This window comes from Lonchura striata, chromosome 17 (assembly GCF_046129695.1).
Source record: "Lonchura striata isolate bLonStr1 chromosome 17, bLonStr1.mat, whole genome shotgun sequence".
Classification (NCBI taxonomy): Eukaryota; Metazoa; Chordata; class Aves; order Passeriformes; family Estrildidae; genus Lonchura; species Lonchura striata.
The window spans coordinates 7,992,714-8,004,759 of NC_134619.1; the positions used below are offsets into that span (position 1 = coordinate 7,992,714).

At 60.2% G+C, this 12,046-nt stretch overlaps 1 protein-coding gene across 1 annotated transcript; it reads left to right on the forward strand.

Moving 5' to 3' along the window:
- Nucleotides 1-289: 289 nt before the first annotated feature.
- KIAA1755 (KIAA1755 ortholog) lies at nt 290-11,842 on the forward strand. The gene is made up of 14 exons (XM_031506522.2): nt 290-313; nt 2,969-3,166; nt 3,661-4,948; nt 5,057-5,221; nt 5,761-5,884; nt 6,190-6,307; nt 6,946-7,032; nt 7,117-7,233; nt 7,565-7,663; nt 7,911-8,059; nt 8,968-9,106; nt 9,363-9,485; nt 10,104-10,295; nt 10,375-11,842. The coding sequence occupies exons 1-14, from the start codon at nt 311-313 to the stop codon at nt 11,341-11,343; spliced, it is 3,771 nt and encodes a 1,256-aa protein (XP_031362382.1). The 5' UTR covers nt 290-310; the 3' UTR covers nt 11,344-11,842.
- Nucleotides 11,843-12,046: the final 204 nt, after the last annotated feature.

The window sequence follows — 12,046 nt, forward strand, 5'->3', positions numbered from 1 at the left end:
CCCCCGCCAGCTCCCTCCCTCCCCTCCCCCGCCCCTCCCCACTCCCGCTTTCTTCGCCTTTTCTTTCTTTTCCTTCTTTTTTTTTTTTTTTTTTCCTTTCTTCTTTTTTTCCCCCAGAAGAGGCGCGGCGGGCGGAGGGGCCCGGGGCTGCCCGCCCCCGCCCGCGGCTCCGGAGGCGCCGGCGCCGGGAAGAGCCGCCGGCGGAACGGGGACCGGCCGGGAGCCCCGGGCCGGGGAGAGCCGGCGAGGAGGAGGAGGGACGGGACGGTCTGTGCCGCGGCCCCGGCCCCTCTGCCACTTCCTGGGAAACATGGTAATTCCTGGGACATCCCGCTCCCCGCCGCTGCCCCTCCTCGTGGCTGCCGGTCCCGCGGGCACCGGGCGGGCACGGGGTGGGCAGCGGGAGCGACAGCAGAGGGAGGTCGGGAGCGAAAGTGGAAGGAGGTGCAAAAGCAGAGGTGGGTGTGGAGGTGGGTGTCAGGGCAGGAGTGGGTGGGAAGGCAGATGTGAAAATGGAGGCTGGGTGTGCAAAACTGGGGATCAGGTATGGAGGAGGACGTGGCCGTGGCCGCTTGGGCAGGTGTGTGCGGGGCTGCATCCTGCGATGCTTAAACTTCCCTGCAAAGTTTGTCAGGGGTGGCGTGCAGCGCCGGGGCGCTGCGGGGTGAGCCTGGCAGCGCAGGGATGCTCGCAGACCGGCTGGATCGCTCGTCCCCGCAGCCGGCACGTGCCGTTGCCCCGGGCTCTGAGCTGAGCCTCCGCTCTGGGCCAGGCTGAGCGCTCGCATCGTGCCCTGCCAAAGCTGGTGACAGCAAGGGTTGCGGAGAGGCAGAGGAATTGGTATTCAGGACTGGTCCCAGGCTCAAACCTCGCTCCTTCCTGAGGTGGTGGGTGAAAGGAGCTGGAGCTGAATCACCCTGTGGCTTTGGGCATGGGTTAAACAACTTTACCGCACCAAAACCCCAAAGCCCAGCCCGTCTTGTTGATATAAACCAGTTTAAAAATATGGGTATTTGGGGAGAAATATCAATCTCTATTTAACAGCACTTTGCCTTATTAAAATGGAAATAGCTTTGCAAATGTAAATCTCCTTATGCTGCCTAATGCCTTTGTTCCAGCTCCCTCCCAGCGGGTGGAGGGGCTGCTTTTGGATTCCTATGGGCTCCTGGCCCACCCGGATGCGGCTTCGCCTACAGACTCGGAGCCGCTGCACCATGGTTACCCCAAAAGCCTCCCCCAGTGATGAAGTGCTTTGTGACACTACATGAAAACAATTTTAGTCAGTCATTCCAGGCCAAAATATTCCCCAGCACAACTCAGGCTGTGTCTGGTGCCTCCATCAGTCCCTGGTTTTCTCCTGACGCTGGCTCACGCAGTTCCTGCCAGTGGATGAAGTCCTGGGTGATGGGACAATAGGAAACAGCCTCAAGTGGTGCCAGGCGAGGGTTAGACTGGATACTAGAGAAAAATTTCTTCACTGAATGAGTTGTCAAGCCCTGGCACAGGCTGCCCAGGCAATGGTGGAGTCACCACCCCTAGGAGGATTTAAAAGACAGTTGGAGGCAAGACAGGCAGTTCTGGCTCATCTCTCATGGCAGCATTCAGAGCTGGATGGATCCTCCTGTGCTGTTGTGGCTCCTCGCCTCGGTGTTGGGATGGGGAGGAAGCCCAGCCAGGTAGTGCTGGGCATGGAGGTGAGGGACACCCGGCTGGGTTCAGCAGGGGACCAGGTGGCTGCAGCAGGGCCCCACTGGAGCAACATGGAATGGAGTACTGGGCTTTGCCCTTCATCAGGGATTTTCCAAAGTAAGGTCTCCAGTCCATTCTAGGAACTGTACACAATAAAACAAAGCTTGAGGAGAAGGGTCCAAGGGCAGAAAACCTGGACAGGAAACACAGGGCAGATCCTAAGAAGGGGCTGGCTTTCCTCCTCTTCTGCCCAGCTCTCTGGCTTCTCCTGTCAGGTGCAGGGGCAGGAGATTCCTGTGCCGAGACATGGAAAAAAAGTAATGAAGAATTAACCAGAGCATGACTGCAAAGTGCTTTAGCTAAAGCGCATTAAAATTAATTAAGCTGAATTAAGGGTGTCCCTTTTGTCTCTGTATGGGCTCCTGGACCAGGGATTAGCTGCCTGAAAGTAATGCTCACCTTGAGCTAATCCCACCAGACTTCCTGGGTGCTCTTACAGGAGCAGGACCCAGCTGCTTGGAGGATGCTCCTCTTCTCCACTCAGCAATGGAGTCCCCTTGATCGGTGCGCCAGACTCATCCCCGCACTGCCTGGAGCACAGCCCGGGCATCATGGAATCGTGGGATGGCTTCTCTCCACGTGCCAGCCATGCCACACAGCCGCCAACTCCTGCAGCACTGAGAACGAACTGGGAGCTGCCGGTCCACAGGTGGCACAGACCCAGTGTCCTCACCCTGCTCTGGGGGGAGGCAGCGCGGCAGAACGCTTCCCAGAAAACAGAGGAATAATTTTGAGTTTGGCGAATTCAGCAATGAGTCTGGACCAAAACACCCTATCCATCTTCAGATGTTTGTCCTTCCTCCCATCTGCTGCATTCCTGCAGCGAGCTGCGGAGCCCGGCACAGCCCCACGGTCTGTCTGGTCTGACTCCGCTTAACCCCTCGGCTGCTGCGGCTCCTCCGCCTCCGCATGGCTGAGCCGAGCACGGCGGCTGCTGCCTCGGGGTTTATCCCAGGCTCCTTAACCACAGCCCGGCGCTGGGAACCGGACCTGCCCCGCCTGCGGGGTGGGTCACTGCGCCGTGCTTGCTGTGCTCCACTCCCGCTTCCCCCAGCTTCCACTCAGGAGGGTTTGGAGCCTCGGAGCTCAGCAGCATTGCCAGTGTGGGCATCCCAGGGCCCCGACAGTGGCACAGTGCAGCGTGGGATGGTGGGCAGAGACATCGGGTCCGCGCTGCGGGGCCACTCTCCCACCAGCGACACTTGCCTGTCTCCCGCAGGATGCCGGGTCACTGGATGCGGCGGTGCAAAGTGCTCTCCAGGCCCTCTACCCGCCCTTCGAAGCCACGGCTCCCACCGTCCTGGGCCAGGTGTTCCGGCTGCTGGAGACCAGCTACCAGGGAGATGGGCTCTGCTGCCTGCTCCAGTTCCTCATCCCGGCCAAGCGGCTCTTCGAGCGCCTGCGGCAGGCGGCCTGTGTAAGCCCCCGTGCTCCACAGCGGTGCCCCGTGAGCCTCTTCCAGACACGGGGGGTTTGCCCTAAGGAGTCCTGCCCGCAGGGACACGCTGACCTGTGGGTTCCCTCCCTGCATGTCCACTCCTTCTCCCATCTGCTCCCTGCAGAGGGGACCGTGGCACACCCAGCTCCCTGGGATTTGCCCAGCATATGTGGTCCCTGCAATAAGGGCAGAGGGGACTCTGGGGTCATCTTGCCTTGATCCTAGAGAGGCTTAAGCAGGGGTTTCCCCTCTGTAACACATGGGTAGACTCTGCACTGTGGAATACCATGGTTCAAGGTGGGTTTGCAGGGCTGTGCTGCAGGGGCTTGGTTCAGAGATATGCATTGGGTCACCCGGCTCATTCATCCTCATCATGGGAAGCACAGGGCTGGGCAGCAGGAGTGTGTGGGGGTGGCTGGGAGGCACAGAGCTGGCAGGGCTCTCTCATGCGCTGTGTTCTTCCTCCCTCCCAGGCTCCCTACTTTAACCGCATCTTTCTCCATGAAGGCTGGCCCTTATGTCTGCACGAGAAGGTGGTTGTGCACCTCGCACCGCTCAACCCCCTCCTGCTGCGTCCCGGGGACTTCTACCTGCAAGCAGAGCCCTGCGAGGAGCACACAGCGCGTGTCACCCTCAAGCACCTCTCCTTGGACCTGCGCTCAGTGGAGGAGACGCCTGTCCCCGAGGCCACCCACGCTCTGCTCTTCACCAATGCGTGGCTGGAGGAGGTGAACAGCAGCTGGGCCGGAGCTCCCCTGCACACCTGCCTGGTGGCCACCGAGAACGGCGTCACCCCACTGCCGTGGAGCCGGATTGCCACGCCTGAGTTCACCGACAAGCCCAGGGCTGGAGCTGACAGTGTGCCCGCTGGTGCCCAGCAGGAACCTGCTCCTGAGACTGCACCTGGCACACTTGTGCCCCCTGGCACAGTGGATGTCCCCACACCCTACAACAACATTGTGGGCACCATCCCAGGCTGCAAGGCAACCTCTCGGAAGTCAAGCCAGGGACGATACCCAGGGCTGATCAAGGTGGAGCAGGCAGGTCTGCAAAAGAAGCCAGCCACTCTGTCTGTGCCCAGCCTCAGTGAAATCATCAGCCAGAACCTGGAGGGGGAGTATGTGGACCTGCTGGAGCAATCCCAGGAGGACTTGGACTTCCTGACCAGATCCCTGTGGCCCACCTGCCTTCCAGGGCAAATAAGGGCTGGGGCCGAGGAGATGCTCCCCTGGGCAAATGGGGGATCAGGAGCAGATGCCTGGTCCTGTGGGGGAGCACAGAGCTCAGAGGAGAGTCCCTGCAGCCCATGCCTGGAGAGGAAGCTGAGCCAGGACCCAGGGCCGCACGGCCCAAAGTGCCGCCAACGTGACTCCTACATGGCCGCGCTGCAGAACCCGGTGAGCTTCGGCTCTGGGCTGATGGCAGCCATCCTGGAGGAGCCGGACAGCCCTGGCTCCGAGCTGCCCCCTGCCACCCCCCGTGAGACCCCTGCACGGCACAGGAAGGGGGCTGGCAGCCCCATGCTCCCCCCCCGCCAGTCCCGCCGAGCGACTCCTGGGGTGCCGGGGCGAGGGGGGTCGGTGCAGCGGGGCAGCCCCCGGCTCCCCCCAGGTTCCAGCCACAAGTTCTCCTTCCTGAAGGGCGCGCGACTCGGGGCAGCCCCCGAGGATGAAAGAGTCAGCAGGCAGCACGAGGGGGCCTGGAAGAAGATGTCGGCCATCTACTCGCCCAGGATGGGCAGAGCCAGGGCAGCAGGGAAAGGTACCATCCTGTGGGGCTGTGGCACCTGACCAGGCACTGCTGGGGCTTTGCTGTTCCTCTGCTTCGCTGAGTGTCACCAGCTTCCCTCTCCTCTATCCCTGTGCACAGGTACTAATGCAGCCACTGCTGCTCCCGTGGAGGAACGGTCTCTGGAAAGTTCCAGCTGCAAGAATGGTCCCTCTGTGCCCAGCACTGGCACTGCTGGTCGGGAGCCTCCAGCCTGGCAGGACCTGCATGCTGGGCTGCTGCGCTCAGGCATCATCTGCCTGCCAGGTACTGCTGGCACTGCAAGCCTGGGGAATGGGCGGGAGAGGCCTCTGGATGGAAATACAGGATGCTGGAGATGGTGTTTTGGAGGAAGGTTTCAGGGCTTTGCTGGAGGCCAGAAATACTCCAAGCGGAAAATTTTTTTTCAGCTGGGCAAAAACATTAAAAACATAAATGCAGACAGCCTGTGCAGAGCAGCTGCCTGGGTCTCAGCCACCCCAAGCCCTCCCACACCATTCCTCTCCAGTGAAGCTGTTCAGCTTTAGCTGCCAAATACTAAACATTTGGCTCCTTCTTTTTCCCAAGAACCAAAAAGCAGTAACAAAACCCATCTTTTACTCAGGAAAAACGTCCCCAGCAGCTCTGGAATTCCAGACATTCATGCCAAGAGCCTCCCTGGGCTGGCTCTCCCCTTCCAGAAGGGCCAGAGGGGCTGCACCATGGCAGGCTGAGCTGAGACAGAAGTGATGGTTACCCCAGCCCATTGTGGGGTGCTCAGGTCTGTCAGGTGGCTGCCAGAGGGGTCACTCACCCTTTGTCCACAGGGAGCTCAGACAGGCTGGGCAGGGCCCTCCTCCTGGTGACCACCAGTGGCAGTGCCTGGAGGGCTGCGTGGTGCTCAGCTGCCGAGCTGGCAAGGCTCATCCTCTGCCTCTGCTCCCTCCCCAGGTAAGAGCCAGCAGGACCTGCCAGTGACCCCCAGCTGCTGCCTGGCTCCGGAATCCCAGGATAAATTGGGATGGATGCCCAGCATCCCACACACTCTGGTTCGGGCTCATCCCCAAGGTCCCTGGAGCATGCCCCTGCCAGAGGCACACGCTCTGAGCCCTTGGCAGGGACATCCCACAAGGACGAGGCCACTGTCTGTGGCTATGCGTTCCCGCCTGCCTGGGGGTGCAGAATGTGGGAGGGGGCTTTGAGAGGGCCCTGCCCCAGGGAGGGACCCCCACTCCTGCTGTGTTTCCCCTCGCTAGGCAAGAAGTGAAGAACGGTGAGAGGCGAGAAGCGAAGGATGCTGGGCTGACGGTTGTGGTGGATGCCAGGAAGCAGCCGCCCGCTCCCGTCCTATTCTCAGCGCTCCGCTCCATCCAGGTACGCCAGGCTCTGTGTGCCAGGCTCAGCCACAGACATGCCAGGGCTGTCCCTGCCTGGGAGGGAGTGCTGCCACCCTTTGGGTGTCCCTCAGAGCCTCCCCTGTGCCCACTCTCCACACGATCTCCAAAGGTCCCTTCTGAGCCCTGCCATCACCCATCAGGTGCCACCAAGAGCCCTCCAGCATCCTGATATGAGAATTCATCAGGAAATGGGCTCCAAAGTGACAATCCACTGTCATGGCAGAGTCCTTGTGACAGTGCCCAGGTAGCGCCACAGGAGTGCCCTGTGCTGTCCAGGGGCTGTGGGGTCCCCCCTGCCACAGCACCATTTGTCTTTGTATGCCCAATAAAACCCATGTTGGCCCTGATGCTCCTCACATGGAGAAGTGTCACTGGTGTCAGAGAAGGGGTTCACTCATGAGACTCTTCCTATGGTCCTTTGCCAGGGAGCTGGTGCCTGGGACAAGGACATGGCCTGAGGGACATGTTTCCATCTCCCACACCAGTGAGAGTGGGAGCCTTTTCCTTTGCAATGAGCTCAGCAGCCTCAGCTGACCCGGGAAAGCCCCACACTGCCATGGGTGACCTGAGGGCTGTGTGGGGTGTGCCCTGGTGATTCTCCCCTGCTTCCCACAGAGTGTGTCTCCAGGCTGCATTCACAGCATGCTGCTCCTGGCCGAGAAGGAGCTGGTCTCCCACCGTGAGAAGCTGTCTGGGGTGCAGGTGAGCCTGTCCCTGTCCCCTGAGCTGGTGCAATAGGGGGTTATTTCCTGCTCCAGGCAGCCTTACAAGCCCTGTGCCCTGCAGGTGGAGACTCTGACATCGCTGAAGGCTCTGGGCCGCCACATCGACAGCTCCCAGCTGCCCCCAGAGCTGGATGGTGCCTTCCCCTACTGCCACGGCGAGTGGGTTCAATTCTTCCAGGTGTCTGTTACCACACCATGAGCCATTGCCTCACCTGCCCCGTGTCCCTCTGTCCCCATTGCGTCTTGCATGTCTCACACACATCCCTGGAAAAGCAGCAGGAAGGGCTGGGAGAAGGGAATGAATATGAGAGCTCTGAGCACAGGAGGGTCAAGCTCCTTCCTATGTCCTCCTGCCTGCAGCTGCCCATCCACCTCCTCAGTCCCTTCCTCATCAGCTTTAACCCAGTGCCTCACAGTATTTCCTGCTCTGTCCTGGCACTTCTCCTCCTCCTCCTCCTCCTCCTCCTTCTCCTCATGCCCCCATTGACCCATGGTGTGTGTCCCCACAGAAGCTGCAGCCCTTCACAGCCAGCCTCAGGCGGGCATCAGAGCTGCTGCAGCGCTGCATCCAGGAGCTGAGGAACACCGACACACTGGCTGGGACACAGGTAAGAGGGTGGCAGCACCACAGGCTGGGGACATTCCCAACGTGCCCATCTGCAGTGCAGCCACAGCAGCATTTCCCTCCAGTTCCCCAAAACTTGGCATAACCATTCCCAGACTGGCTGTTCCTGGCCATGGGGCTGTTCCCTGTCCCCTCTGCTCCTGCCTGAGGAGCAACCTCAGGTACCCGTCCTGTGCTGGCTGAGTAAGGCCCCGGGTGAGACACTTGTCTGACCCTCCCTCCCTCCACAGGATGCTGCTGCGGGCATCAGGAGGCACCAGGAGCTGATGCAGAAGGTGCTGAGCGACCCTCAGCTGGCGCGGGTGCAGCGCGAGGGGGGGTTCCTGCTGGCCAGGCTGCGCAGGGAGGCCGCCCGCCTCTGCGCCTCCGACCACGTCAGGTAGGACGGGGCAGTTCTGCTGGTCGGGGGGTGCCAGTGCCAGGGACCCCCGCTCCTGCTGGCTGACAGAGCCACCTCCCCATGGACAGCCTGGTCCCCATGAGCCCGAGCTACTGCCACGCTCCGTCCTGCTCTGAAAGCATGGACCACAGGTCTGGGACAGCCCGTTGCAGGAGTCCCCTCATCCTCACTGGTGCCAGATCCCTGAGAGGGTCTCCTGCCCCAGGCCAGGCCAGATCTGTCACTGCTCTGCAATGCCGGCAGCAGTGCCTTGGGCTGGGCTCGGGAAAAGCCACTAGATGGGGCCAGGTCCCGGCCATGCCGCACCCGGCCAGCTGGGCTGCGCTGTGCTCGCTGGCCATGCCGTGATCGTCCGGTGATGTGCACTTGCCTGGCCGTGCCACACTCATCCAGTGATGTCACAATCTGGCCGTGCATGGCTCCTCTGGCCATGCTGTAGTCATCCAGTAATGTCACCCCCACCTGGACGCGCCACACTCATCCCGCGATGCCGCAATCTGGCCATGCTGTTACTCACCCAGCCATGCTGTAATTGGGCCGTTCCTGCTCACCCGGTGATGTCGCTGTCGGCCGGGAATGCTGCGCCCATCTGGTGATAGCGCGCTGGTCCAGCCATGCCACGCTGCTCCATGGTCCATGCAGACAGCACTGATCCCCTGCTCCCTCCTGCTCCCTTCTCTCAGAGGGGCTGGGCTGCACTGATAGACGCGGCTCTCCCATCCCGAGGTCCCTGCCATCCGTTTGCTCCATGGGCTGGGAAGATGTCCAAGTGCCTGCAAGGCTAGGGTCAGGAGCTGTGCAAGAGACCTGCTCCTCTCCACCTCGTGCATCTGTGAGCTCAGCTGGCAGCGCCTGGCAGTGATGGTCCCTCTCCTCCCAACCCCCAGGTTCGGTATGGACTTGGCTGAGGGGCTCTATAGTCAGCTAGAGGAAGAACTTCACAACCTCGTGTCCCAATCCAACAGCTGCCTGGAGCACCTGAAGTTCCTCCGCAAGGTCCAGGAGCTCGAGACTGAGTTTGGCAAGGTGAGCTGGGTGTCCCTGGGGTGCCACAAGTTGAAGTTGCCCTCTGTGGTGTTCCATGGTTGAGTGTTTTGGCCACGTTTCCATTATTTTGATGATGATAGAAGCCTGGAGAGTGGCCGGATTGCCTGAGCTTTGATTTTCATTATGAGTGACTGAGCCTGGGCTGGGATGCGGGGCCGGGGCAGGAAGGGGAGGTGCTGTGGACACGCTGCTGCCGTGCCTGGTCCCGCCTGATCCCTGTTCTGCTCTCTCACAGCTGGGGTCCTGGCTGGATGGCGAGGCAGCAGCTCGGCTGCAGGAGATGGGCACCGAGGATTGGAGTCCTGACAGCTGCCAGGGCTCTGCTGAGCACTTCAAGGAGTTCCTCACCCAGGCCACAGTATGTCTGGAGGGGCTTTTTTGTAACAGACATCCCATGGGATTGGAAAGAGGCTTCTGGGAAGAACTGGGTGTCCCTGATCTGTTGTGTCACACTGCAGTTGTCAAGCTCAGCATTGTGGGGACTCTGGGCACTCCTGCTCCAGTGAGGGGGTGGCTGTGCTGTTCCTTGATGTGTGCTGGGCTGGGATTGCTGTCCCCAACACTGATGCACTCCATCCTTTTTCCTACAAAGCCCAGGCATCCATCAGACAACAAATAACATTGTGATGAGGATCTTTTGGTTCCCTTGGATGTGTAGGCCCTTTAGTCACATGCACTGCAGGGAGGGTGAGGCATGGTGACCCCACTCGGGACAGGAGGTGCATTTAGTGCATTTTGAACCAAGCCAGGGCAGTGCAGATATTTGGAGAATCCCATTGCTTTGTTTCTTCTCACTTGCCCAGAAGTGTTTCCCATCCATCTGTAATGGCAATGGATGAGCTAATGGCGATGTCAAGTTCTGCCTGCAGCACATCACCCTGTGCACATATCCCAGTGTGCATATCCCATGCACCCATGCACATATCCCATTTCCCATTCCCGAGTGTGGAGCTGTTCCTTCCTCCTGTCCCTGCAGGCTCGGTACCAGCATGGCCTGACCCTGTGCCAGGAGGCGGCTGAGGTCCAAGCCATGACATTCCCTGAGGCAGATGCCTTCCAAGTGTCTGCAGCCCTCTTCCAGACAAAGCTGATGAGCTTCTCCAAGCAGCTGGAGCGGCGGCAGGCAGAACGGGAGCTGCTGCAGGAGCTCGTCCGGTTCTCCAGCAAGGTGGGTGAAGGGAATCTTCCCCTGCAGGACATGGTGCTGCTGGTGGCCATGAAAACAGCCACTCTCCTGTCTTCTGTAGGTGGCGGGGCTGAAGCTGGACTGCCGGCAGTGCTCGGCCCGGGCGCAGCGTGGGGAGGGCCAGGCACTGCGGTGCCTGCAGAGATCCTTCCAAAAGCTCTCGGTGGAGTTCGCCCTGGAGAAGCTGAAGGAGATGAAGGCTCAGGTGCGCAGGATGCAGAGCAGCCAAGGGTTGGCAGCCTGGACAGAGGCACAGCACAGGTACCAGGAGACCCGGCAGGTCCTGGAGGAGATGCTGGCAGAACTGCAGGAGGCCTGGGGAGCACAAGCTGACGGGCAGGGAGACTCCTCCAGGCCCCCAAGCCCAGGGTCTGCAGCTCCTCACATGGAAGTCCCGGTGTGCAGAGCAGCCCACAGCCCCGAGCCAGCAGTGTTGGGGGGCAGGGGGTTGGCAGAGCAGCCAGAGACCAGCACTGAGGGGCCGGGACAGTCCCAGTCCAGCACCACTCCTGGCTCCATGCTGGGTATGGAGCAGAGCTCTCTGCAGCCCCACTGCCAGCTGGGGCCTCAGGGTGCCCACACCTCTCACCACCACATCTCTGCTGACACCCCCCATCCCAAACCCAAGAGCAAAGCCAGCCTGGGAGTGACAGGACACCTCACCCAGGAGCGCAGCCAGCCCCCTCGGAGGCGTCCCTTCTCCCTGCCTCCCTGGACACGCTTCCCAGGTGCTGACCCACCATGCCCTACTGCTGTGCCCCATGGGACTGCCTCAGATCCCAGTACAGCTGGTGCACCAGTGGGGCCACGGGCAGAAACCGCCCAGTACTTCCAGATTTCCAGCCCGAGCAATTTCTCCTCTGAAGACTCAGATTCACAGAACTCCATGGAAGAAGCTCCAGCAGCAAGCCTGGCTTTGCCCAGGGACATCCAGAGTCCCAGACAACCCTGCCCATCCGAAAAAGCCCACCAGATCATTTACCTGGAGAACCACCACACTGAAAGTTCAGCTAAAGCAAATGCCAAGTAACCAGTTCCTCCAGTTGGAGCTGTTTCTGTCCGGCTGCATAAGTCTCAATAACAGACTGGATGAGACTTCTCATGCTCAGAGGTGGGATGCTGGAACTTCTTACCCCACCCTCAGTCCCAAAATCTTTGGTTCCCTTTCCTTAGCGCTCTTCCTGCCATGGATCATCAGTAATTCCATCACCAGCTCACAGAGTTCATTCACAATCTACCAGATGTGTAGCAATCCTCCCATAAAGTGCCTTTATCCCTACCAGTGCCAGCCTTGTCTCAGGCAGTGGGGAGGGTTCCCACATTGGAAGCTGTGCCTGGAACATCCCAGGGGAGTGCAGACCTGTGAGATGTTCCTGTCACTCGCTGTTCTCCCTGCTCCACTGGATGGTTTCACCATTCCTGTGCTGCTGCTCCAGCCCTGGCTGAGCCTCAGCAGTAGGCCCTGGGTTTGTGTGTGCTCATTAACACGGGACTAACTCCATTAACATTAATAAACCTGAAGAGAAACATCTGGATGGTCCTCATGGAGGAGAGTGAGAAATTGTGTCCCACTGAGAGCCAGCTGCTGGGGTTCTCACCCAGGTTCCAGCTGCTCCTACCACCCCAGCATAGTCCAAGGATGTCCCCTGTGCCCCCGACGTGGGCTGTGCCCACAGCCTGGCTCTCCTGCTTGCTGCCAGCACCTTGGCCCTGCTCAGAGGACCCTTTTGTAA

Bases quoted from the DNA above. Each gene is read 5' to 3' on its own strand.
- KIAA1755 (XM_031506522.2), top strand. The intron at 5,222-5,760 runs GTACTGCTGGCA...CTTTGTCCACAG, and splicing joins AGGCATCATCTGCCTGCCAG to GGAGCTCAGACAGGCTGGGC. The intron at 10,296-10,374 runs GTGGGTGAAGGG...TGTCTTCTGTAG, and splicing joins TCGTCCGGTTCTCCAGCAAG to GTGGCGGGGCTGAAGCTGGA.